Genomic DNA, 27,893 nt, shown 5'->3' with positions numbered 1-27,893 from the left:
AACACCTGTCGCCACCAGTAGTGCCACCACTGCCAAGGAAAGACTGCTAGACCAAGATCAGCCAAGAATTGATGCTATACTGTCAACTTATCCGCCCAACTCAGAAAAAGGGAAGAAACTAACCAAAGCTGTGGCACCTTTCATCGCCAAGGACCTAATGCCTTACTCAGTTGTGGACAACGCCGGGTTTCGCTACCTTGTGAAGACGCTAGAGCCACGTTATAAGATCCCATCACGCAGTCATTTTACAGAAAACGTTATACCTGCACTCTACCACGACACCAAAGCTCAGGTACTTGCGTCAATGAACCAAGCCAGTCGAGTCGCAATAACGTGTGATTCATGGACTTCAGTCACAACGGAGTCCTATGTTACAATAACAGCACATTACGTTACTAAGGACTGGCAGGTCTTGTCACATGTGTTGCAAACAAGAGCCATTTATGAGTCTCACACAGGTGCTCATCTGGCAGAGCTACTGTCTCATGTCGTGGAAGAATGGCAGCTGTCTGATAAATCTGTAGTGCTTGTGACCGACAACGCGGCGAACATGATAGTTGCAGCTCAAGTTGGTAAATTTCCTCATGTTAAATGTTTTGCCCATACACTCAATCTTGCATGTCAGCGGGCACTGAAAGGGTCCACGCTCTCCAGGCTTCTCGCCAGAGTGCGACGAATATCCACATTCTTCCATCGCAGCACTAGAGCAAGCCACTGTCTAAAAGAGAAACAGAAATGTCTGGGCCTGAAGAATCATAAGCTAATAACTGATGTGCCAACAAGATGGAACAGCGCATATGACATGGTCGAGAGGTTCTTAGAACAACAACCTGCAGTTTGTGCCACCTTGCTGTCTCCAGAAGTCAGAAAAGGAGAGTCTGATCTCTGCACCCCTCAATGAAACAGATGTGTCAAATGCAGAGGACTCTGTGAGTGCATTAAAGCCAATGAAGGATGCAACCTTGCTGATGTCAGAAGAGCGCAACCCAACAGTGTCTCTCATTGCCCCTCTAAATGCACAACTGCTCCAGAGAATGACAGACACCATGGGAGACACAGCCATGACCCATGAGATCAAGAATGCCATCAAAACAGATCTCCTGAAGAGGTACAGCAGTGAGGCAGAGAAGAAGATCCTTCATACAGCCTCTGCTCTGGATCCTCGCTTTAAAGGACTGCCTTTTATTCTCACAGAGGAGGAGAGATCGGAGATATACAGAGGAGTGACTGAGGAGGCTGCATCTTTGGAGATAATTAGAATTTCATCATGTTTCCTGCCAGACAGCTAGAAGCTCAGCTACATTGTGTTGTGTAATAACATGCCCTGATTCACTGATGCGGTGTGGGAAGTGGAACTGTATGGTATACTCTTAGTCAGTTCAGCTCTTCTTATACTATTATCTTTTGTTCAAACACACAGATTACATCTAATAGAAGGACAAATGTGGATTAAGTGCCTAGGGAAAAAGCAACTGTGGAAGAAGAAACAACACCCATTGAGGACAGCCATTCTCCTCCCAAAAAAAAGGCCACAACATCGCTGCTCATGACTTTGCTGGGGCAGTCTTTCACTGATGGTGCAATAGAACCTAAGATCCCCTATGCCAAGGCAGAAGACGAAATGGAAAAATATTGTAAAGCCCCACCTCTGCCTCTCACTGAGGACCCTTTAAAATGGTGGCGTGAGCATGAGGTCATATTCCCCCTCCTCTCTCAGCTGTCAAAGCACTACTTGTGTATCCCAGGTACAAGTGTATCTGCAGAGCGGGTTTTCTCTACTGCAGGAGATGTTATAACAGCGAAAAGAAGCAGTCTTAAACCTGAGCATGTGGATCATCTAGTGTTCTTACAGAAAAACCTACATGTTCCCAAATGCTAAGCACTAAAATAATTACTAATTCATGTTTTTAATGAATTAGTAATTACTAATTCAGTCTGCCGCCAGTCACCAGTCAGTCACATCACCAGTCTTGATTTATAGCTTTATAGCACTGATGGTTTGTTTTCGAAGATTGTCCTGTCCAATGTGTCTATTTCCAATCCATAATCCGTTCCGTTGCTTCACACTAAAAGTGTCTAGGCAAGTAGGCAGGGGTTCATTTAACCCTCAACCAAATAAATAATATTAAAGTGTATTTTCTTCTAGACAACTGACTGACACCAAACCAGCCACGGTGCAGCATTATAGGAAGGAAAATCATTGAGAGAAATAACTTGTACATTTGAAGCTTAACCTCGAGTAAATCTTATCTTATTGGATCACAAACACCAATTGTGGATTCTTGTGTAATATACTATATTTGTGAGTTTGTGAATGTGACCCCCATAGGATTTCCTCAAGGTTAAGCTTCAGTTTACAATTTATTCTCTCAAGGATTTTCCTTCCTCTAATGGTGGCTTGTTGGCTAGCTTGGCTTCAGTTACAGATTTAATCGACATGGTAGAGTGCTGCTCAGTGCAGTGCAGGTAAAGTTTTCTTTCTGTAACGTGACTGACTGACTGACTGTCATGACAACTCAAGAGCTTATAACGCAGCTCTAGCATTAACTCAACACACACACATGTGTGTGTGTGTGTGTGTTGAGTTGATGCTGAGGCTGCGTACATTAGCTTTTGAGTTGTCACGAGTCACGACACACACACACTGTGTTTAGTTGACTGGCAATGGCAGGGGCAAACACAATCGCAGTGAACCTGGAACATTTTATATTTTTTACAGCTTTTCTGGCACTGGAGAGATGGAGAATGTCTTGTTTTCAAAATTGGTCCATTCACACAAGTGAATTGATATTTAAGCTTAAGCTTATATTTGTATAACTCCCCTCTAGCAGCCATCAACTCACTTCACTTGAGTTGACTGGCAGTTGGAGGGGGAAACAAACATCACGGTGAACATGGAAGTTATGCAGCAGTGCACTATTGCTAGATTGACCCTTGATGTTTGCTACTAGTCAGGAAGTGCTCTGTTTTGTAGAGGACAGGTTATGGTGCACACCTGGAATTTATTGCAACGCATGTCTGTCTGCTGGTGTCTGTTGTACTCTGTAGCAATAGCAAGTGTAGGGGGTTCCCTCAACCAAACAAATACTAAAGGTAAAAGTGTATCTAGACAACTGAAGACAAGCCAGGCAGCCACGGTACAGGAAAGGACACCCTTGAAAGATTAAATCAATCATACATTAAAGCGTAAAACCTTGATTAAATCTTTACTGGATCACAAATACACACAAACCTGACCTAACCTATATGCCTTGAGTTGTACCAGTGTGCCAATGCCAAACCTTTCTTCAGTTCTCATGATTCTGATGCAGACTGTTGTGTGTTTTTTTGTGATCCCATGAAGATTTACTCAAGGTTTAAGCTTCAGTTGGTGATTTACTGTGTCAAGGGTTTTCCTTCCTCTAATGGTGGCTTTGGCTTGGCTTCAGTTGGGTTTAATCGTGGTAGAGACAGAGACTGTCTGCAGGACACTCGGGTAACGTTTTCTGTAAAGTAAGTGACATAAAAGTGACATAAGTGAATTGATAAGCTTAAAGCTTATATTTGTAACTCCCCTCTAGCAGCCATCAACTCACTTGAGTTGAGTTGCAGAGGGAAACAAACATCACGGTGAACATGGAAGTTATGCAGCATTGCACTATTGCCAGGTTCACCCTTGATGTTTGCTACTAGTCAGGAAGTGCTCTGTTTTTTGTAGTGGACAGGTTATGGCACACCTGGAATTTATTGCAATGCATATGCCATTTTCACAAGAATATTAGCTTGGCTGGCTTCTTCTATCTTGGCTTGCCTTTAAAGTACAACTATAGGCAAAACTTTATCCAAAATCAAAAAAGTTTTGCCTTTAGTTGTACTTTAAATGGTGGTAGACTGTAACTCTCCTGCGTTTTTGTAGTAGGCTGGATTTGCAGCTGCAGAATCTCCACTCAGTAGTCATGTAGAGATGTGTTGAATAACCAGATCCAACTCTCCAGACTCATCACTGTGGGCCTGTCAGCTTCAGCATACAGATATACACACTCAATAAGATGTTCCTGGAGTGATAGGATGTATATAACAGTATGAAGATGATGTGCTGAAGGGACAGGTGTGAACAGTGACAGAGATGGCAAGCACTTGATAGAAATGTTCAGGAGAGTATTAGATGGTATTAGGTAGAATGCAGATAGGTTAGTAATCGAGTATGGTAACAGGTGGTAAGGACAGCAGATGACAAATACAGGATAGACTAACCCAGTGCAAGGATAGATGGTAGTAGACTCAAGAGCTAGCAATCTATGTAACAGTGCAGATGATAGATTTAGTATGCATAGATAGTAACAGTCCTTATGTGCAGAGGTAGATAGTGTAAGTAAGGTTATAGAGGATTCCCCTGTGGGGTACTTATCACTAGTAAAGTTAGTAGTAGCAGGGTCCAGTAGTAAGGGAGTGATCCAGTAGCGAGATACAGGGATCGGTAGCGAGGTTCTGGTCTGTTTCCAAGTAAAGGAGAATAGCTGGAGGTTCCGGTAGCAAGGCAAGCTTGTAAGCATGTGGACACACGGCAGGTTGAACGAACGATGTGAGAGAGAACGCCGGCGGTTGAAATAGCCGCTCTGCGGCGCTCGGCGATGACGTCATCCGTCTTAAAGGTGTATGCGTACCACCTAATTAGAAAGGTGGGACGCATATTTGAAAGAAAAGTGGAAAAAAAGGGTACCAGAGGTACCAGAATCTTACAGTACCCCCCCTTAAGGCTGGCTCCGGAAGGCCTATAGCACTGGTTTCTCCGGGTATTTAGAGTGAAATCTTCGTATAAGCCTAGGTGCGTGAACATCAGTGGTATCCAACCAGGTGTCGTCTTGGGGTCCATAGTTCTTCCATCTTATGAGATACTGGAGTCTTCCTCTGTGGATACGAGAATCTAAAATCTCCTTAATCTCATATTCTTCTCCGCCTTCAACTTGTACTGGAGGTGGAGGCAAGATGGTAGGCCTTATTCCCTGATTAGGAACATGGGGTTTCAGTAGCGACACATGGAAGATGGGATGGATCTTGAGATCTGCTGGTAAGGTGAGCTGTACTGCAGCTTTTCCAATAAGTTTCTTAATTGGGAAGGGTCCCAGAAATAAATGTCCAAGCTTTTTGCTAGGGATCTTCAACCTCAAATTTCTTGTCGATAAGCAAACGAGGTCCCCAATAGCATACTGAGGAGAAGGTCTTCTACGTAGGTCGTAGTACTTCTTTTGTTGGCTATGGGCGTGTGAGATAGTGGTATTAAGTAAACCCAGAGAGTCCTTTATTTGGGTAAGATAGTCTGAGGCTACTGGGTTACTTGATGGTAGGATACGTGGTGGAAGAAGTGTGGGATGAAACCCATAGTTCAAGTAGAACGGACTTTGCTTAGTAGTACTGTGGGTTGCGTTGTTATAAGCAAATTCCGCCAGAGGGAGAAGGTCCACCCAATCATCCTGTAGGTATGATGTGTAGCAACGCAGATATTGTTCTATACACTGGTTGACTGTTTCAGTCTGTCCGTTGGTCTGAGGGTGGTAGGGAGAAGTGAGCTTTCGCTCAATCCGTAATATTTGACAAAGAGCTTGCCAAAATTTGGAGATGAACTGTGAACCACGGTCGGATAAAAGAGTCTTTGGTATTCCGTGTAACTTGAACACGTTTCATCAGTAGTTCCGCTGTTTGTTTGGATGAAGGTAGTCTACGGATAGCGATGAAATGTGCCATCTTTGTCAGGTGGTCCACTGACACTAGAATGGTATTAAATCCTTTAGAAGGTGGTAGTTCTACTATAAAGTCTAAGGATACAACCTCCCATGGAACCTGGGGTATTGGTAGACTGCAGAGTAGACCAGATGGTTTTGTAGTGTCAATTTTGGACCTTGCACAGATGTCACATGAAGATACAAATTTTTGTACAGACGTCTTCATATCAGGCCACCAAAACTGCCTAGTAAGCAAATTAAGGGTTTTCGTCATACCCATATGTCCTGCCATGGGCACATCATGTGATAACTCCAAGATCTTGGTACGCATAGTAGGGGGTATATAGAGTTTGTCGTTGTAGTAGAGGAAGCCTTCTGCATCAGTACTTAGTTGTGGTGGAGGTGAATCCAATCTTATACTGTGCAAAATCTCTTCCTTCAGGGAACGAACAACCCCAATAATACGTTCATAGGGTATTATAGGAATAGAAGGGATTTCAGCACAGTTATCTTCGGTTAATCGTGATAGCGCATCCGCTTTTTTATTTTTGTCTGCAGGCGTGTAGGTCACCAAGAAGTTGAATCTTAGGAAAAATAATGACCATCGTACCTGCCGATGGGAGAGAGTTTTGTTAGTCTGGAGGTATTGAAGGTTTTTGTGATCAGTATATATTAGTATTGGTAACCGGGTACCCTCAAGTAGATGTCGCCAATTCTCCAGTGCCAGTTTTATGGCAAGCAACTCCTTTTCACCCACTGGGTAATTCACCTCTGGGCTGCTTAATGATTTTGAAAAGAAATCAACTGGGTGGAGTGGTGAAGTATTTGTTGGTCGTTGGGAGAGAACTGCTCCTACTGCCATATTTGACGCATCTACCTCCAGAACATATTGGAGGGATGGGTCTGGATGGCGTAGTATGGGAGCAGAAGTAAAGCTTGATTTTAACAAGCAGAAAGCTCGATTTGCTTCTTCTGACCATTTGAATGGTTTCTTTATACTTGTCAGTTGTGTGAGAGGTCTCACAATGGCAGAAAAGTTTTTGATGAACTTCCTATAGAAGTTTGAAAATCCAAGGGATCGCTGTAATGCCTTACGAGTTGTTGGTATAGGCCAGTCCAGAATACAGGATATCTTGCTCATATCCATCTTAATTCCGGTTTTGGATATGATGTATCCCAGGAATAATATTTCTTCTTTATGAAATAGGCATTTTTTTAATTTCACGTATAGATTGTGTGCGAGTAGTCTGGATAACACAAGTCTTACATGTTTTATATGTTCAGAGAGAGATCGAGAATAGATAAGTATATCGTCCAGATATACTACAACACAGACATCAAGTAAGTCTCTAAAGATGTCGTTTATGAACCTTTGGAAGGCTGCGGGAGCATTACACAACCCGAATGGCATCACAAGATATTCGAATAATCCGTATCTGGTTCTGAATGCTGTTTTCCACTCATCTCCGTCACGGATTCGGATTAGGTTGTATGCCCCTTTCAGGTCTAATTTAGAGAAGTAAGTAGCCCCACGCACTTGTTCAATGAGTTCAGGGATGAGCGGTAAAGGATAGCGATCCTTTATTGTAATCGTATTTAATTGCCTATAATCGATAATAGGCCTAAGACTTAAATCCTTATTGCGGACAAAAAAAAGTCCTGCAGCTGTGGAAGAAGTAGAGGGTCTGATGAACCCTTTTGTCAAATTCTCATCCAAGTATTCCTTGAGATGAGAAAGTTCATCCTGTGAAAGAGGATAAACATGACCGAAAGGCAATTTGCTGTTAGGGAGTTGATCGATAGTGCAATCATAATCCCTATGGGGAGGCAACATTTGAGCATTTTTTTCAAGGAATACTTCGGACAGATCCTGATAGCATAGTGGTGCAATCTCATCTGACACCACAGACAGGATCTTTCCATAAGATGGGAGGTTACACGTAATCTCACAATAGTGAGAAGGGAAAGACAAAGTCCGTTTTTTCCAATCTATGATTGGTTGATGTGTGTGTAACCAGGGGAGTCCCAAAATAATAGAAAAATGGGGTGAAGATAGTATATCAAAAGTGGTGGTCTCCATATGAGACTCGTTAGTAGTGACGAGGAGTGCTTGTGTCTGGTTGGTGATTGGACCAGAAGATAGTGGGATACAGTTAATGAAACTAACAGAAACAGGTTTAGGTTTTGAAATAATAGGTATTTTATTTAAGGTAACAAAACATGTATCAATATAGTTTCCACAAGATCCGGTGTCGATCATAGCCTTGGTGGTAATCCTAGTCTGGTCCCACTGTAATGTCAAATGAACAAAGAGATAGGGGTTAGAAAAGGAAGTCGTTAATCCTCCTAGCAAAACATGTGAACACTCACCCTCTTTTTTGCGGACAAGGGGACAGACGCTTATCAAATGATCCGGGGATGCGCAGTACATGCAGAGGTTTCTGGATCTTCTTCTGGCTCGTTCAGTAGTTGATAAAGGTGGGCGTATGGTTCCTACCTCCATGGGAGTAGGGTCAACGGCCGAAATCCGAGAAGGACTAGACAATGGCATTCCCATTTTCTCAGCCCTTCTTTCACGCAGTCGCCTGTTGATGTTGATACTGAGTTGTATTAAGGCATCCAAGGTGCCAGGTAAATCCGCTCGGGCGAGCTCGTCTTTAACAGCTTCTGACAACCCGAGTCTGAATTGAGTTCGCAGAGATGTATTATTCCACCCTGAATCAAGGGTCCATCTTTTGAACTCAGCTACAAAGTCTTCTACAGGTCTCCTTCCTTGTTTTAAAGCCCTCAATTGAATATCAGCAGTACTCTGCCTGTTGGGGTCATCATATAAACTAGCGAGTTCCGCTAGGAATAAAGAATAGGAGTTCAGAAGCTGATCATTTTTCTCAAAGAGAGAGTCTGCCCAGGCCCGTGGATCACCCGTTAAGTATGAGATAATGGTACAGACTTTAATTTGATCAGTAGGGTATGTACGAGGTTTTAACAAAAAAAGTTATTGACATGCGTTTTTGAATTCACTAAATTTTTTCCGATCACCTGTAAACACTAGAGGAGGGTTTATTTTAGGTTCAGGGGGTTGAGCAGCAGTGAGCCGTGAAAGACGGGTTACCTGCTGTATCAGAGTCTGATTTTCTTCTTTTACTTCAGTAAGAGCAAGCATTAATGCATTTACTTGTTGTGTTAATTGTGTCACTTGAGTGGGTAATTCTGCTGAATCCATTTTTTAGGTTCGTTCAATCTGTAACGCTCCTGCGTTTTTGTAGTAGGCTGGATTTGCAGCTGCAGAATCTCCACTCAGTCATGTAGAGATGTGTTGAATAACCAGATCCAACTCTCCAGACTCATCACTGTGGGCCTGTCAGCTTCAGCATACAGATATACACACTCAATAAGATGTTCCTGGAGTGATAGGATGTATATAACAGTATGAAGATGATGTGCTGAAGGGACAGGTGTGAACAGTGACAGAGATGGCAAGCACTTGATAGAAATGTTCAGGAGAGTATTAGATGGTATTAGGTAGAATGCAGATAGGTTAGTAATCGAGTATGGTAACAGGTGGTAAGGACAGCAGATGACAAATACAGGATAGACTAACCCAGTGCAAGGATAGATGGTAGTAGACTCAAGAGCTAGCAATCTATGTAACAGTGCAGATGATAGATTTAGTATGCATAGATAGTAACAGTCCTTATGTGCAGAGGTAGATAGTGTAAGTAAGGTTATATAAGATTCCCCTGTGGGGTACTTATCACTAGTAAAGTTAGTAGTAGCAGGGTCCAGTAGTAAGGGAGTGCTCCAGTAGCGAGATACAGGGATCGGTAGCGAGGTTCCGGTCTGTTTCCAAGTAAAAGAGAATAGCTGGAGGTTCCGGTAGCAAGGCAAGCTTGTAAGCATGTGGACACACGGCAGGTTGAACGAACGATGTGAGAGAGAACGCCGGCGGTTGAAATAGCCGCTCTGCGGCGCTCGGCGATGACGTCATCCGTCTTAAAGGTGTATGCGTACCACCTAATTAGAAAGGTGGGACGCATATTTGAAAGAAAAGTGGAAAATAAGGGTACCAGAGGTACCAGAATCTTACTTAGACCTGCTGGCTTATATTAATATTTTCTTTTATGAAGCAGTAAACTGCACTACTACAGTTTTTTACTAATTTTACTGTTACTTCTAGTAAAATACTAGTGTTGTTGTCTGTCTCTGCTATGCTGTTTGCATTTTCAGACCTTCCTATATGTTTGCAGTGCAAGTGCACTAAAGTATGCAGGGCTTGCAGGCCATGACAGGGTCCAGGAAAGTGTCCTTTGAAGCAAATGAAAATAAAAAGGATTCTTTTATTTGTGACTGCTTGATTGTTTTTTTTTTTTGATAAAGTTTTGAAAACCATTGGGCAGTGGGCTGGGCATGGGCATTGGGCAGTAATCGTGATGCATCGTGATGCATCGCGGAATCGAATCGTATCGAATCGCGACCCTAATAATCGTAATCGCATCGAATCAAGAGGTAAGTGAAGATGCGCAGCCCTACTCTGCAGTGAGGCGGATCCTGGTTGCCATATGGTAACAGGGATCATATCCCTCTGGTAAGCGCACACCCCAGATAATACTGCATGGGTGAATAGGAGATACCCACCACCACTGTTCCCCCCTGCATGGTTGCGAATACTTCACTGGGAGAATATTGGACACTTTTTTTGCACTGAACTTTGAGTGATCAAATTATAGTAGCACTGAGCACAAAAGCACTTTTATTTGTTTGAAGTGTTATATATATATATATATATATATATATATATATATATATATATATATATATAATTGTATTTAATTGGGTATTTCATGAGCACTAAGCACTTTAATTGATTGCAGTAATATATACACACAGTTATATTCTTTTGGATACGGATGTTTACATGAATGTCACAGAGCACTTTATGTATATTTTATTAATTTTTGACATTTATGCACTTTAATAATTATTTATAAGGATTGCTATTATTTTAAAAGTCCATGTCACTATAGTATAATGCATACATTTCAGCACAATTTTGGAAGACAACATATGCGGTGCCTAAGTGAAGCATAGCTTCTTAATATTAGTAGATCACTGCATTGTACCTGTAATTCATCAGTGATCTTGGGTTTAATCTGGACATCTTCTGTCTGCTTCTGTCCCCGTCTGTCAGCCCGCCCACCACCTGAATTGCTTTAGTATTCTTAGCTCTGCCAGGGATGTAGTCCCGACATTTTCTTCATCTTCTGCCGGCCTCTATCCCCGCCCACTGGCCCGCCCACCACGTACAGCACTTCCCTAGACCATTAACTACAGGTCTGATAGGAGGTGGGCGGGGACAGAAGATGCAGAAAATGCCAGGACTCAACCTAGACACAGAACTAAGAATACTAAAGCAATGCAGGTGGTGGGTGGGCTTACGGTCGGGACGGAAGCAGACAGAAGATGCTGAGAGTAAACCCGAGCCCTAAGCACTTCACCTCCGCTGCGCCCCCCCCCCCTTTCCTACAATAAATTTTTCCACCCCTTGTACCGGCCCTGCACTGGACCAGCCCACCGGGAATTCTCCCGATGCTCCCGATTAGCCAATCCGGGCCTGCTCTACAAGCTATTCAAGTATCCTTAGCATTGTTCTGATCACTTTTGCAGCACTATGTGTATCCCATTCTAAGGACATTGACCACATATTAATCATCAATTTTCCATTTGTCATAGATGTCACACACCGCACTAGTTTTGAAAAAGTGAAGTTTTGGGTAAATGAACTGCAGAATATTGAAGAGGTTTGTATACATAAGCTCTGCTAAACATAATAAAAATGCCCCTGTGGTCCTAATAGTTGGCCTCTTTCTGTTACCAGCATTGTCGGATTTACATTTGTGGAACAAAGACTGACCTAACTGAGATTGACAAGAATAGACGACAGGTTGATTTCCATGAAGTGCAAGATTATGCAGATAGTGAGATTGTAATATTTGGCATGTTCTGATCCTAGCCATAGCTATACTTGATCAATTTTTCCTGTTCAATTTCATATACATCTTTTTTAAAATACTATGCATTGGGTAAGATGTAATAAAACCCAGAATCTTGGCCAGCTGCATGTATAGGTTAAAGCATATCGAAACCCAAAAACTAATATATTGCAGCTTATCAATTCCTAAATGTGATGGCTGCATTTGTTTTTTTTTTTTTTTGTTTTTTTGCCGTTAATTTCACTTGCTGATCTGCCTGCTGACACATCTCTTATCTTAGGATGGCTTCATTGCTACTCCATAGAGTGGAGGCTCCCTAAAGCCATCTATACATGGATCAAAATTCAGTTGGTTCAGCAGGGACTTTTGATCCATGTATGGGCACCCTGGTTATACACTAGTTGATTTATCAGTCGAATTATGTACAACCAGCTAGTTTGGTTTTTCCTGAAAGATAAGTGTTGCCGGCTATAGCCGGGAACACTAATCATTGTGTTCTGCCGACAGGGAAGGCTCCCCACCAGCAGAACATAGTATCGCTTCGAGAGGGATTCCCCCATCAACATTGACTGTGTTGATGGGGTTCTCACACAATTTTTTTTCCTCTCATCAGTGGTGGAAAGAAATTGCATAATCTATGGCCTTCATAAAATAGGAAACGTGTTAGTGAAAGTAATGGAAAAGAAAACCGAATGCAGTCACCACATTTATGAACTGCTAAGCTGCAATATATTATATTATGGTTTGTCTCAACACTTTAAAGCGGTGTTCCAGCCTCCCATACTACACATACTGTAGCTGCTGACTCTTTAATATTAGGACACTTACCGTTTCCATCAGCTGTCGGGTGCTGCCGCTGCCATTGCCAGTGAGGGAACCTGGCATTGAAGCCTTACGGCTTCACGGGCGGGTCCCTAATGTGCATGCACGAAGCGCGCTGCGCATTCGGATTGGCTCGGCAGTGGGGGAAGGAGGAGGGGGCCAAACTTCCGCGGGACAGCGGCGCGGCCCCGTCTCCCGGAAATGGGGAAAAAACAGGTACCTGTTCCCCCGTCCCCCCTGAAAGGTGCCAAATGTGGCACCGGAGGGGGGAAGAAAGCAAATGAGCGGAAGTTCCATCCAAAAGTGGTTTAATCAGAAGCCGGTTCAAGTCGGTAACGGCTTGTTTACATAAGACTGAAACCATAAGTGACAAAATCCTCATTGATTCCAGTTTCTGACATCACACAGTGGGAGGAACAACATCAGTTACTCTCCCCTTCCGCCAACTGTAATAGTAATCCAATGGCTTCTTAGCAGCTTGCATTACCTTAACATTAACGCTCCATTCACACCTGGCATTTTGGGATCACAGCAAAATCTCTGCAATTCAGCCTGCGATCTCAAAACACACTACAATCGCAAAATGCAGGTTCAGGTGTCATTTTTAAATGGCACCTAAAATGCGTTGTGGTTTTGCTGCGATTGTCCCTCCGCAATTGTGGAAAACCACATTGCGTGAAGCTTGTCATCCAAAAAGGAGCAGGAGCTTCTTTTGGGCGACAAGATTCTGCAATGCAATTTACCCTGATTGTCGTGTTTTATGTGCCATTGAAAATAATGCCACTTTAACCTTGGTTTTGCTATTGTAGTGCGTTTTGACATTCTGCCGCAATCCCAAAACATGAGGTGTGAATGGAGCCTGAAGGTAATCGCTGGCGGTATAAAATGTTATCTCGATCCTCATTTAATACATAGAACCTGCTGATACTACCATTCGGATTTAGACCTATATGAAAAAGCCTTCTCCAAGACAAGGCTTACCTCTTCTAGAACAATCTTAAACAACAATTCATATCTTGGCAAAGATCCCAACTTAATGGTTACTCCTGCTTACGGAACCCAGATCTCTGAAATATCCTGTCACATATAAAAACCTCATACAAAAAAAAAACCCTATAGCAACTACAGTGAGGTAATGTACTTATTTTTGTTATTATTATGCATAATGCTACATTGCATATATATCTGAATAAATCTCTATAAGATTGATAATCAGAAAATTATATGGGAATTTCCCAGCCCTCTGGCTAAAACCTCATACGTCCAAACTAAGCGATGAGAGACCTCTGACTCTTGTTCTCACACTCCCATCAATTCTACCACCCTGAGGTATCTAGGCAGTTATGTCAAGCTTAAAATTATATGGTAGTACATAAAAACTATTTGTGTTAATCAATCTGTTTAGTTGAAACACTATTAAGGACTGTACCTGCCAAACTGAAAAGGGATTTACTGTGCGCAGCACATAACCCAGATAACCCCTGGGACTTACACACTTACATAGCCCATAAGTGGCACCACTTAGAACTATACTTCTTTATACCTGTATTGTTAACTTAACAATTTCAAGATGATAATAAAAAGGAAAAAAAAAAGGGATCTCCACATAACCCAAAAACTCTCAGATCCTCTACCAGGTCTCAGCCTTCATTTTGAAACTCACCTAGGTTACACCACCCCACAGAAAATTACATGCGAGATATTGTTTATTTGCTAATTTCTGCTGATTCCTCCTGGAAAATATTCTCATCCTTCCTTCTCCCCCTCCCTCTCTCTTCAGGCGAGTTAGCGGGTTCTTCCTTGCCTCCTGGGTACACCCCACCCCCTCCCTTCCCTTCCCTTCCCCTCTCTTCCCTTCCCCTCTCTATACATCACTGGACCATCACCTTTCTATATACCTAAAACAGAATTAATTCTTCCAATAGTGACCTACATCTCTATTTACCCTATTCCCCATACCCCCCCAACACCAGAACACAACTTCTAAACTGCGCTCTTCTCTTCTTCCCAATCACACCTTCCACAACACAAGCCTTTTAAGGCACTTTACAACAAATACATTAAATACCCTCATAAAAAACACTAATGACAGACTTACTACGAAAGGGATCAGACACCAAAACCCTGAAACTGATATTGGTTAACGCCAAAGGTTTAACTACCTCAATACTGGGCACTTAAACCCCCTTCCTTCCCAGGCCAATTTTCAGCTCTTAGCGCTGTTGCATTTTGAATGACAATTGCGTGGTCATGCAGCACTGTACCTAAACCAAATTTGTGTCATTTTTTCCCCACAAATAGAGCTTTCTTTTGGTGGTATTTGATCACCGCCAGGTTTTTTCTTTTTTGGTGCACAAATAAAAAAAGACCGAAAAGTTTGAAAAAAAAAAAAAGTTTTTTTTTAGGTTATAAAATTTTGTAAATAGATATACGTTTTTTCCTGCACTGATGACGCCGCACTGACAGGCACTGATGGGATGGCACTGATGGGGTGGCACTGATATGCAGCACTGATGGGCATTGATAGGTAGCACTGATGGGCACTGATATGTGGCACTGATAGATAGCACTGATATACAGCATTGGTGGGCACTGATAGGCAGCGCTGATGGGCACTGATAGGCAGCACTGATGGGCACTGATAGGTGGCACTGATCGGCGGCACTGATGGCCCCTTATAGGCAGCACTGGTGGACAATAATGGGCACTGGTGGGCGGCACTGATAGATGGCAATAATGGGCACTGGTGGGCAGCACTGATAGATGGCATTGGCAGACATCCCAAGTCTCCCGCAAGTCGCGGGAGACTCCCGCTTTCCGTCCTGAGCTCACGGACACCCGCGAGCTCAGAGCAATGTCCCGGCTCTGTGTGTGAGTCAGATGACTCATCGATGCAGGCAGAAGAGTGTGTCAGCAAGCCTGCACGGAGCCGAAGTAGATCCGGCTCACAGGCGGAGTGATATGAGTCATGCACTCCGCCTGTGGTAGGAGCTGCAGCGAGCAAGCAGAGGCTTTGCTCTCTACTACAGCCACATCTTATACTCCAGGAGGCATTTTGGCGCGCGGGGGGACCAATCATCGTGACACCCCACTCTATGACAGACACAGTGACCTAACCTGAGAGCAGCACCAGAGACCAGTACCAGCAAATGACCAGCGCCAGTACCAGCACCAGTACCAGCACCAGTGGACCAGACCAGTACCAGCACCAGTGGCCAGTACCAGCACCAGTGACCAGACCAGCACCAGTACCAGTGACCAGGCCAGTACCAGCACCAGTGACCAGGCCAGTACCAGCACCGGTGACCAGGCCAGTACCAGCACCGGTGACCAGGCCAGTACCAGCACCAGTGACCAGACCAGCACCAGTACCAGCACCGGTGACCAGGCCAGCACCAGTGACCAGGCCAGTACCAGCACCAGTGACCAGGCCAGTACCAGCACCAGTGACCAGACCAGCACCAGTGACCAGGCCAGTACCAGCACCAGTGACCAGGCCAGTACCAGCACCAGTGACCAGGCCAGTACCAGCACCAGTGACCAGGCCAGCACCAGTACCAGCACCAGTGACCAGGCCAGCACCAGTGACCAGCACCAGTGACCAGGCCAGTACCAGCACCAGTGACCAGGCCAGTACCAGCGCTTGTACCAGCACCAGTGACCAGCACCAGTGACCAGGCCAGTACCAGCACCAGTACCAGCACCAGTGACCAGGCCAGTACCAGCACCAGTGACCAGGCCAGTACCAGCACCAGTGACCAGGCCAGTACCAGTACCAGCACCAGTGACAAGGGCCAGTACCAGCACCAGTGACCAGGCCAGTACCAGCACCAGTGACCAGCACCAGTGACCAGACCAGCACCAGTACCAGCACCAGTGACCAGGCCAGTACCAGCACCAGTGACCAGACCAGTACCAGCACCAGTGACCAGGCCAGTACCAGCACCAGTACCAGCACCAGTGACCAGCACCAGTGACCAGGCCAGTACCAGCACCAGTGACCGGGCCAGCACCAGTGACCAGCACCAGTGACCAGGCCAGTACCAGTACCAGCACCAGTGACCAGGCCAGTACCAGCACCAGTGACCAGACCAGCACCAGTGACCAGGCCAGTACCAGCACCAGTGACCAGTACCAGCACCAGTGACCAGGCCAGTACCAGTACCAGCACCAGTGACCGGGCCAGTACCAGCACCAGTGACCAGGCCAGTACCAGTGACCAGACCAGTACCAGCACCAGTGACCAGGCCAGTACCAGCACCAGTGACCAGACCAGCACCAGTACCAGCACCAGTGACCAGGCCAGTACCAGCACCAGTGACGTGACCAGGCCAGCACCAGTCAGCACCAGTGACCAGCACCAGTGACCAGTACCAGCACCAGTGACCAGTACCAGCACCAGTGACCAGGTATACTGATTACATTTAATTTCATTATTCTCTGGTAGTGTTAAATTGGAAAGGGGGGGTGCGGTGCGTGCGTGGGTGGGGGGCGGCGGCGTGTGGGGGGGGGCCTAACCTCCCTGAAATGAGTTTTTGCAGGTTGGGATGTCTGCATTGGTGGGCAGCAGTGATAGGGAGGGCACCACTGGCAGGCTCTCTGAGCTCTGTTTGCCATCCCTGGTGGTCATGGGTGGGCATCCCTGGTGGCTCTAGTGGCACCCCCCCAGGGCTGCACTGGTAATCAATGTTCTGATTACCAGCACAGACCCCCCCTGTGATCAGTGAGTAATTAGAAATACTCACTGATCCCCCCCGGCTGCAGAACAGATCCTCTCTTCTTCTCCTCACTGACAGGATCTGTCAGGAGGAGAAGAGATCGAAGCCGTTACAACGGCTGTATTTACATTACATGACGGCTGTGATTGGACACAGTCATCATGTGATCAGGAGGGCCAATCACAGGGCCCTCCTGCCGCATCTTGTTGCTCTGTGTCCGGGGGACACAGGCACATCGAGATCACGCCGCTGCGCGTGCCCGCGGTGGCGCGATCTCGCTCCTTCTGAAGGACGTTCTGGAACGTCCGATCAGAAGGACGAGACTCCCACCCGGCCGTATATGTACAGTGGCCGGGTGGGAGGTGGTTAAATATACCAGGAAAAAAAAACACAACTCCTAACTCGGATGCAGAAACAAAAAGCGGATATTATACTTGTCCAAGAGACACATTTTTGAACTGACCAGATACCTAAATTAACTACTCAAGCCATTCCCACATTCTACCATGCTACCAATCATCAAACCAAAACTAAAGGAGTATCTGTAATCATCTCAAAACACCTACCCATAACCATTACTAGAATGGGGGTAATGGCGCAAGCAGATTGCCAGTGATGCTCAGGCCGTCCTAACTGGGCTGGGGGATGGGGGGTATTAAAGTTCTAATAGAAAGTCCAATAAAGGTTCTGGTCCACTGATATGGCTGCTGGCGGTAAAGAGAGAAGCAACTCTGTAATGAGATTAAAGGGGAGAGATCCACAAGCGACAATCTTGAGTGTAGCATTTTTTAACCTTTAATGTGAGATAAAAACAATGTTACTCACAAGAGTAAATGAGTACAGGCATCGAAATATATATGAAGGAGGTCCTGTGCGTCTGGTATCCAGGGGGTCCCTCTGAGTCCTGGCAGAGCTGGTGCAGAGGAACGGCGGTCTCCTGTGGAAAACAGGGGACTGTCCTTGTCCGTGGGCTGCAGTGGCTGTCGCTGGTCCGTGCGCAGAGGATCGGTGTTGTCACTTCCTGGATCCAGAGCGTGCGCTCCTTCTTCAGGCCGTGCGGGGGCCATCTTGGAAGAGGGCTTATATACCCACAGTCACTGATAATAACTAACGATGCTGACAAGGGCAAAAAGGAAGCTATATGCGGTATGTGGTGTACAAGGGACTGGAGACCGGTGTGAGAGATGCTGAGTATTGAGTGAACTAATACGGGCAAGCATGTCTGCGCTGGGGACACATGGAGACGAGGATTAGAAGATGAGCAGAGGAAGAGAGAAGGATGAGAATGGGGAGTAAAAGAAACTGAGGATGAAGATGGGAATAGGGGGATGAAATTAGAAATAGAATTGGAATAAATGAAAATAAATAAATAAAGATGAGAATGAAAATGATAAGAAAAATAAGAAAAATCAAGAAAAAATATATAAGAAAAAATAAACCGCAGTACCCACAGTAGTATCCGCCAGCAGTACCCACAGCAGTACCAGCCAGCAGTACCCACAGTAGTACCCGCCAGTAGTACCAGCCTCCAGTACCCACAGCAGTACCAGCCAGCAGTACCCACAGCACCAACAAGGGGGCCCCCAGATCCCAGCCCCCCCCCCATGTATCGGATACATCATACCCCTACCCATTCACCAAAAAAGTATCAAAAAGTAAGAACAACAAGTGCTTTATTAAAAAAGAAAAATAATAGTGTCCCTCGATGTAAATTGACAACCACAACACCCGCTGGACCCCGAAAAATATAAAAAATAAAAACGCTTTTGCCTCTTGGAAGGTCTTCCCCCGTTTGCCTCCTCTCCACTTTGACAGTTCTTTTGTAGGCAAGGGTCGGAGCCACCCGACTACGTCACGTGGTGGCACCACTATCTTCTAACGTCACGTAACTATTCATTACTATTTCATTCGAAGGTTCAGATACATCCAAATATTCATTGCTATTTCATTCGGAGATTCGGATACATCTGAATCATTTTTTTTTTTTATTTACAATTTTTTTATACCCTTTGACTCAGATCAGTCTTAAAAAATTGCCTTTTAGGCCTTACTAAATCGACCAATAGAGGAGGCACCAAGACCCACAAAAACATTTTACCTCATTTACATTTATAACTGCAACGATAGGTATAGCTAGATCCTGGATATCTTCATCTATCCCATTCACATGAGTATATGCTAAATTATCATGATTATTGGTAAATGAAAAATTATTGGGAACTCAGAAGGACAATATGCATTTATGTAAAAAAAAAAAACATGGGAGCCATGGATATATTATATCTCTAGAGAATAAAAAAAGAAAGTTCCACCAGTAATTTTTATGGGATGGACAGAATGCAGCAGTCAATTTAATTTTTTTGGTCTTTCTTTTTTCTCTGCCTTTTTATCCTTTCTTTTCTTTTCTTCTTTTTGCTTTTTCTTATGTGCATACCTTGGTTATGTTCTTGTACGGTGACTAATAAGATATGTTTTAACAGGGTACAACCTTTTATGGGAGAAGTGCCCAAGTGAGGCTCATTATCTATTGATATTCTTGCATTTTATTTTTGGGAGTAAGTGCAACAGGTAACAGATACAAACCCAGAGCATGGGAAAATAATGTACAAAAGGTGCACATTGTAAACAGCCCAAATATTGAACCAAATACCTTAAAGTATGTATAAATTTATATTTTTATATAAAAAATGATTACATTTTTTTTTTTTTAAACAAAACCAAAAATCTTCCCAAACAACTCATGGGTATCTTAGGTGCATTTGTTAGGTGTTTGGGTGAGCTGTTATTGACTTCAATTTAGGCGTTTGGCAAGCTTTGCAAGTTATCAATGCCAGTCAGATGTTGCTGGAGGGATAACAAAACTATGTAAAGCAAAGCCGTGGATACGCATTCTGAATTTTATGTGTGTACTGGGTGAGTCGCTCCCAACTTCAGTATCCGCAGTAGACCATGTTTTTGAAATTTCCTTTTGAAAAAATAGCTGTCAAGAGTACCAAACAATTGACTTGCCTACTTTCTGCCAAAACAAAAAATAGCACCCCCCCCCCCCCCCCCGATACCTACCTGTGACATAGCAAGGTCCCTGTCTAGGTCTGAGAGGTCACCTCATTCCTTGCTGCTTCCTGCCTAATGCCATATCCAAGCGTATAGAAGGCCAATCTGTGCCTCTCACTTTGATTTCATTTATTCAACTTGTTGTAATCCATGTGCCCTTGGCCACAGAGCTACAGACTCTGTTTTACAGTATATTTATCTACATCTGTTGACATTTAAAATTATCTACAGAATAACAGCAGTGACCACATGTGCAAGGTCAAAAACTCTAAGGTTTCTGGAGGTTGTTTAATTTGCTTTCTCATGCTGCAGGAGTTCTAATAATGTTCAATTCTCTCTGCAGGGATTAAAGCTCACCTTTGTGAGACCTCTAGTAAAACAGGACACAGTGTGGGTAAGGACATGTTGTGTGTGTGTTTTTTAGATCTGTGCTTATTTACTTTTTACAACTCCAGGTTTTAAGATATGGTACAAAATGTGTCCCTTTACAAATCATTGATGTAACCTAAAGTATCAGTAAAAGCAAATTACATAGTACAATGGCATATATATTGGACAAAAAGGATAATATTCTCTATGAGTCTATTTTCCTCTAACTTATGCATCTATATTTTTGTAGTAGGTGGGATGGGGTCTTTCAAAAACATAAGAATGCAGGATTTAGCTGCCTTTAGAAGGTGATGGAGAATGGATTTCTTGTACACTTTCATTGAGATCTGTGAGTGATATAGAAAGAAAAAATCTGGGTTAGGGTAATCAGTGAATTTCTGTATCAGTGCCCTAATTTTGGTCCAGAAGGGCCTTCTTACTGGGCAAGAACAGAAGATGTGGAGTATCGATCCTGATTCTCAATTGCACCTCCAGTATACATTTGAGATTTCAGGGTAGAGTTTGTGCAGGACTGTTGGAGGTTTATATTATCTAGTCAGAATTTTGGAGTTGGTCTCTTGTAGCCTAGTACTAAAGAAGGATTTTAGGGAAAAGTGGATCATTTTATAAGCTTTGCCTGATGTTAGTTATCTGTAGCCTGAGAGAAATGTTGCCTTCCTTGGTTGGAGTAAATGCTTGATAGCGAGTGTATAAGTGGACCTTGTCTGTTGCATAGTGCTTCAGAGGGAGAACAAGGTCTGATGTAAGTCGAGGGCCCTGGCAGAGATGTCAAGAAGTGTCTGAGCTGTAAAGCTTTCCAAAGATTTAGGGAAAAGTGAATAGGCAAAAGACTCCCTTCAGGGTCAGGATTGGGGGCCAGGGTCCCACACTGATAAAGTGAGAGGCCTGATGAAGATTGTTTCTAGGTAGTCTGGATTTCCTAATATAGGGAATAGAGGTGAGGGAGACAGAGAGAAGATGTATTTGTCAAAATTTGTGGAGCAGATCCACAAGGATGGTCTGAACGTTGGGTGGAGTTTCACATAGGCTGGAACCTCAGAGGAGGCAGGCAGAGAAAAAATTGAATATTTAGGTCTGTGGAAACCCAACGTGTCTTCATGTCTGCACAAGTTGACTAAGCAAACCATGCCTTGATATTTTACAAGGTCCGGTAGTGCAGGACCCCCAAAGGCCTTAGGGGAAGGAGTGAAGATTCAGACAGTCTGGGTTTTTTGAAGACCCACGCAAATTTACAGGATTCAGAGTTGACTGGTTTAACGTGTCTGGGTATAGAAATTGGTAGAGGTGATAATAGACACATTTTAATTATGTTATATCTTCTAAATCAAGGGTCTCCAAACTTTTGAAACAGAGGGCCAGTATACTGCCCCTCAGACTTTTGGGGGACCAGACTTTGATCAGCGGAACGAATAGTGCCCCATCTTTGGGGAGAATAGTGCCTGATTGTTGGTATCACTGTGAGGAATTGCCAATCGTCATTGGTGTCAGTAGGAGGAATTTGCCCCTTGTCATTTATGTCAGTGGGAGGAATAGTCCCTCATCATTGGTCAGTGGGAGGAATACTCCCTCATCGTTTGGTGTCAGTGGGGGGAATAGTCCCTCGTCATTGGTACAAGTGGGAGGAATAGTGCCCCATCATTGGTGTCATTGGGAGGAATAATCCCTCATCGTTGGCATCCAGCGGGAGGAATAGTGTCCCAAGGGTCAGCAAATGGCCACATCTGGCCTGTAGGCTGCAGCTTGGAGACCACTGTTCTAAGAGAATGTATTATTTAGGCTGGGTGGTAAGAGGGTATCCAGGTAATTGGGGGCCACAGTCGTCCATTTGAAGTTGAAGTTGGTCTTAAGGGTCTTTGTCATCAAAGATGGCGATGCAACTCCCTTCAGATTTTTGAAAGTTAATTTTCAAAGATGAAAGTGAGCTATACATTTTGAATTCTTTCATGAGACTGGGGATATATGGAGTAAGTCGTACCTTGCAAAGGAAAGGTTCTAAGGGAAGCATAAAAAGGAGAGGCAATAGGGACAACCCTGTCGTGATATCTTAATGCGGAGTTCCGGGCACAAAATCTATATTTTTTTTTTGTGCCCCTCCACTAGTTAGACATCACCTGAAAAGGAATTGGATAGTTAGGTTTTTTTTTTTTTTACTCACCTTGTAAATGAAGATCGTAAATACTCACCTCAGAGTACTTCCTCCCTCAGCGCCGCGGCTCACCCGTCACTTCCTCCTTCGCGATGATTCCTGGGAGCTGAACGTCATCGCTCCCAGGAATCAATGCGACGGCACCGGCCCCGCTCGTCACTTCCGGGCGCCGCACCGGAAGTGACGAGAGGGGCCGGTGCAGGTGCATTCTGGGACAAGAAGACGCGGAAGAAGACACAGAAGAGGACCGCGCTGGCTTCAGCTGCCCACAAGAGAAATGGAAACGCTGTGGAAGAAATTTTATAAGTAAGTATTTCTTCTAAAAGGTAAGTGCGAACCGGGACAGATCAGAGGCTAGCCATTGTGGAATGTGCTAGCCCTGACTGTCCTGGGGGTATGTTCAGTGAAAAATGACTTCTGTGCCCGGAACTCCGCTTTAAGACTAGCAGGTTGGTCTAAGTGGTGTCTAAGGTTTGTTTCTGTTTGAGTTTCAAGTGGTGAATGTCCTTAGCTGGAAGCTGGTGGATTTTGGCCTCTCTTTCCTGCTTAACTTTAGTTCAAAGTTTGATGAGGATACTGCTAATGTAGGGCTTGTGATCTTTCCATAATAGCATGGGATAACATTCTGTTGTTGAATTAGAGAGAAAGTAGTTGTTCTGCTCTTTAATTAGCTCTGCTAGGACCTGTGGATCATGGCGAAGACTGCATTTAGGCACCATTGATATGTTTTTAGTCCTTTGTCAGGGGAAAGGTTCTCCTGCATATTTCAAAATAATATAGGTGTGTGCCAGACTTTAAAAAGAACAGTGTATACCAATACTAATATTCACATATACAGTGCACAATCCAAAATATAAAAACTCTTGAATAAGTGTCCATAGAAAGGTGCAATCATCCAGAGTGTCCATACATAATAAATTCCAAGTGCAGCTTTCCCAAGTGTCCAAACAAAGGATGATCCCGTGTTAACTTAATATACACCTCTGTGAGTGATACACAATCCCACCACCAGATGAAGTGGTCTCTCACCTCAACTGTAGACCCGATCACGGGTCCGTAACAGCCTATATCTGTACACAGGGATCCACGAGCCAAGGAGGCTAATACCAGCCTTTCACCTCCAGAGCGAATGTGGCATATGCAGGGGAATAAATAAAAAGATCTAGTGCTCTCTGCAATAAATCGTGTGCAGTTGTATTGAAAGTAAATGACCGTACTCACAATGAGGGTGCTCCGTAGCGCATAGCAGTAAGCTTGTATAACCCCAGGAAGAGAGCCGGCCGTCGTGCTAGTGAGAGAGTATAGTTTTGAGCTCTGTCTGCTTACCAGAGGAGCTGCAGGTAAATCTATATTGCTCTCTCTGCCTATCAGGGAGCAGGATCTATTAGTGAGGTCTGCTGATTGTGCTCAGTATGCGATTCATTCAGTCTGAAGAGTGTTTCACGCTGATCCAATAGGGAGGCATGTTGGATAGTGGGAGGAAACCTGACGAATGGGTGCATAGCCTTTTGTTACAGTCCTGATGATTAGCAGAGGGCTGGTCGCCTTGGTGTATTCTGGGATACTGTATAAAAGCCAGGAGCACATGTGCTGCAGGGTCTTTGGCTGGAGAGCGGTGTCCCAGAGGGAGGGAGGCGGGTTCCTCCTCCTCTGTAAAGGTGTCATGCAGTCGCAGGAGGTCGTCCTGAGGACCAGAGGAGCGGTTGAGAGGAGCTGAACCCTGAGGTCCAGGAAAGCCAACTGAGAGGGGAGACACTGGATACCCTGGGACTACAGTATCCTGAGTAAAGGGACTCGTGTCAAGGGGCCTGACCTGAGGGGGGCTACCCCTGCTTGTAGGATAGTCAGTCAGTGGATGGGTGTCAGCAGAGGAAGAGAAAGAGGATACTGGGGAGAGTGTCCTGAAGATAATTGTCTGTTCACCGAGTCGTCTTGGGAAAAAGAGACTCTATTCAAATTCATCCATAGTGGCAGGGTGAATCAGAAGATAGAAATCCTCAACATTGTCTATAGTTAAACTGGGGTATCTCACTATTTACTTCTCCTATCCCCATTTTACAATGAACCACAAAACAACCAAGTACCCCTGGACTGATTATTGGAGTGAGCTGAAGAGAAGAAATTAAGAACTTGTATCTGTAATGACTGTGTGCTGGTAACTCAGGGGGACCCATACAGTGAATAACTGGCAGTTCTTACGGGGGCAGTGCTACAATGCATATAACAAAAGTGGGTTCTCATCAGAACAGTAATGTATTACATTTGTAGTTGCTAAGAAAAAGCCTCTTGTCGCCAAGGTGTCAGCTTACTGCTTTTGTCCTGCTCGTATCTCTCGGTGAAATATTTATTCAGTAAACCAGGTGTCTGGATGTGTGGTTGGGCAGAGAAGGGTAGTCCTTCATTGAGTTTGTATTAATGAATTCTACAGAGGTTGTCTCTGGGCTCTCCGTGGGTCATTTAGTTGGGTCTCACACGATGTACAACTCCACATACAAAAGGTCATTTCCCATTTCCCCCTTGTCCATTTATTGCATATAGTAACACATCTACAGTAATCCCTCCCCTTACAGTGTGGGGATAGAATTATTTATTTTTGGGATGGGATTTAGCGTGCAAATATTCTTACACCACGTTTGTGTTATCAGAGATAAATCATGCATCCTTTACCTTGGTGCATTTTTGAGGCAGCCTCTAGAATCGTATGTAGCTTTGTATAATGGGAGTACAGAATTAATGACTTCCCAAAAATGTGGGAGCTGTGACAGACTTTCATTTTTAACACAATAGCTTTCCTAGCATAGAATAGGAGAAGGCGAGCCCGACCCCCCCGACGATCTCCCTCTGGCTGCAAAGGGTAAAATGGATTAACGATCTGGAGGATTTGGTATTGACAGCACGTGGAAGGAGAGGGAATACACTAAAACGTGGGCTTGCTGGAATGAGTTCATTCTCTCGGATGAGGGCCGAACCCTGAGTGCGCCTCCCCGGCTGTAGGGGCTCCATTGGGCCTGGGGTCGCCCGTGCAGGAGACATTCCCTTGTCACCCTCCCCTTTGTCTGCCCCCTCTTGCCCCACGCCCTTCCTGATCTCTTCCCCCCCCCTTTTTCCCCCTCCTCTTTTCTGGTATCTACAGTCCTTTCTACCTTCCTAACCCCCCCCCCCCCTGGACTTCCTGGTTTCTTTCCCCATTTTACTGGGTTACAATTACGATTACATGACCCTGGGTAGGAAACGTGGCCCTGGCTTTGTGTGCCTACCCCGGCTTACTGGGCCTTCCTAATCTGTAAGATTCCTGATTGCTTTGTTAGCCACGTTGCCTTCAGTCATGCTACTCAACGGAGAAATGAGCCTGCATTATCGATGCTTGTTTGAATCAGATTGTATTTGGGACTTGGTCTCTTATACCTGCTGGGGCTCTTTCAAATGTTTGTGTTTTTGTTTTTGTTTTTTAAGCTGTATGTCTACTTGAGTTCACATGCACTTTACCTTTTGTTTGTGTTTTATATGCAAAAAATGTAAATAAAGAATTTGAGAAAAGAATAGGAGAAGACCCAAAAATGTTCTGGTTGCCAGGCAGTGGGGGCAAGTGGTTGCACCAGACCCAACAAACAAGTAGCCCCATTTAAAGGGATATTAACAGTAGTTAACAGTAGTTAGTGTGAGAATAAATTGTAATACCTCAGACCAGAACAACTGAATGGCAGGACACTCCCAGAATATATGATAATAGCTTGCAGAGTCGTGGAGACTAGGGATGATCGAACTTTTGAAAAGTTCGGTTCGACCAGAACACCCGAACTTCCCGAAAGTTCGGCACGGATTTCAGAACCCCATTGAAATCAATGGGACCCGAACTTCGGTAATCAAAAAACACCATTTTGAAGCCATAAAACCCAATAAATGCCCCTAAAAAGTGCCTAGGGTTATGGGTCATGCCCCAGGGACTATTAATCACACAAAAAAAAGTTCTTAAAAATTGTCGTTTTTGATAGAGAGCCAATTATTGAAAAAAAAAATGAGATTTCTTTGGATTTAGTGTCTGGGGGGTCTAAAAGGTGTACCTGTGAAGTTTCAGCTCTGTAGCATGTCCAGAACCAGAAAAAAAAAGATTGTTTGTATTAGAATTGCAGTAGAGCAGGCATAGGGCTCCGCTATTTTCACACCCGGCCGTTTTTGTTGCAGGCGTTTATTTTTTTGTACACACACACTTATATGTATTTATACACATACACACATATAGGTGTGATAGGAGCGGAGCCCTATGCCTGCAAATAATTTCATTAGCGCAGGCATAGGGTTCTGCTACTTTCACACCTATATGTGTGTATGTGTATAAATACATACATGTGTGTGTGTATGTATATACCCCTACACAGAAGTTCAGGTGTTATGCCTGCCTCCAAAGACGCCCAAAAAATGCCCAAAAAAACGCCTGCAACAAAAACGCCCAGGTGTGGTGTTGCAGGCGTTTTTTTGGGCATTTTTTGGGCGTCTTTGGAGGCAGGCATAACATCTGAACTTCTGTATAGGGGTATATACATACACACATATAGGTGTGATAGGAGCGGAGCCCTATGCCTGCAAATAATTTCATTAGCACAGGCATAGGGTTCTGCTACTTTCACACCTATATGTGTGTATGTGTATATATACATACATGTGTGTGTGTGTGTATATATACCCCTTCACAGAAGTTCAGATGTCATGCCTGCCTCCAAAGACGTCCACAAAAAGTCCAATAAACGCCTGCAACAAAAACGGCCAGGTGTAAAAGTAGCGGAGCCACTATCCTGCTCTACTGCAATTCTAATACAAACAATCTTTTTTCTATGGCGGTCACCCTGACACCCTGGAAGAGTCAGTTCACCCTACACTACACTATGGTCCCCCTGACACTTAACACTTTCCCTACAGAAACTAGATTATTGAATCTAACTATAGTGGAAAATAGTACCCTAACTACACTAGATATCCCTTTCCTCACACTAATAATTTCTAAATGACACTTTTGAAGCAGGAGTAACAGAACTGCTTCCACTCTCTTCCACATCCCTGTATTACAATGCTAGAGATT

General features: G+C 44.2%; 1 protein-coding gene across 1 annotated transcript in view; it reads left to right on the top strand.

The window, feature by feature from the left end:
• Window positions 1–27,893, top strand: part of LOC309555152 (ras-related protein Rab-24-like) — a 52,870-nt gene that overhangs the window by 21,030 nt on the left and 3,947 nt on the right. Inside the window, exons 4-6 of the mRNA XM_082256993.1 lie at window positions 11,430–11,497; window positions 11,575–11,674; window positions 20,627–20,677. Of these exons, the coding sequence (XP_082113119.1) occupies window positions 11,430–11,497; window positions 11,575–11,674; window positions 20,627–20,677 (219 nt within the window). The remainder of the gene's footprint in view (window positions 1–11,429; window positions 11,498–11,574; window positions 11,675–20,626; window positions 20,678–27,893) is intronic.

Source organism: Pelophylax lessonae, assembly GCF_965119305.1.
Source record: "Pelophylax lessonae genome assembly, chromosome: 4".
Taxonomy (NCBI): domain Eukaryota; kingdom Metazoa; phylum Chordata; class Amphibia; order Anura; family Ranidae; genus Pelophylax; species Pelophylax lessonae.
Note: the sequence above shows the minus strand (reverse complement) of the source record. Positions and strands in the feature narration are given on the sequence as shown.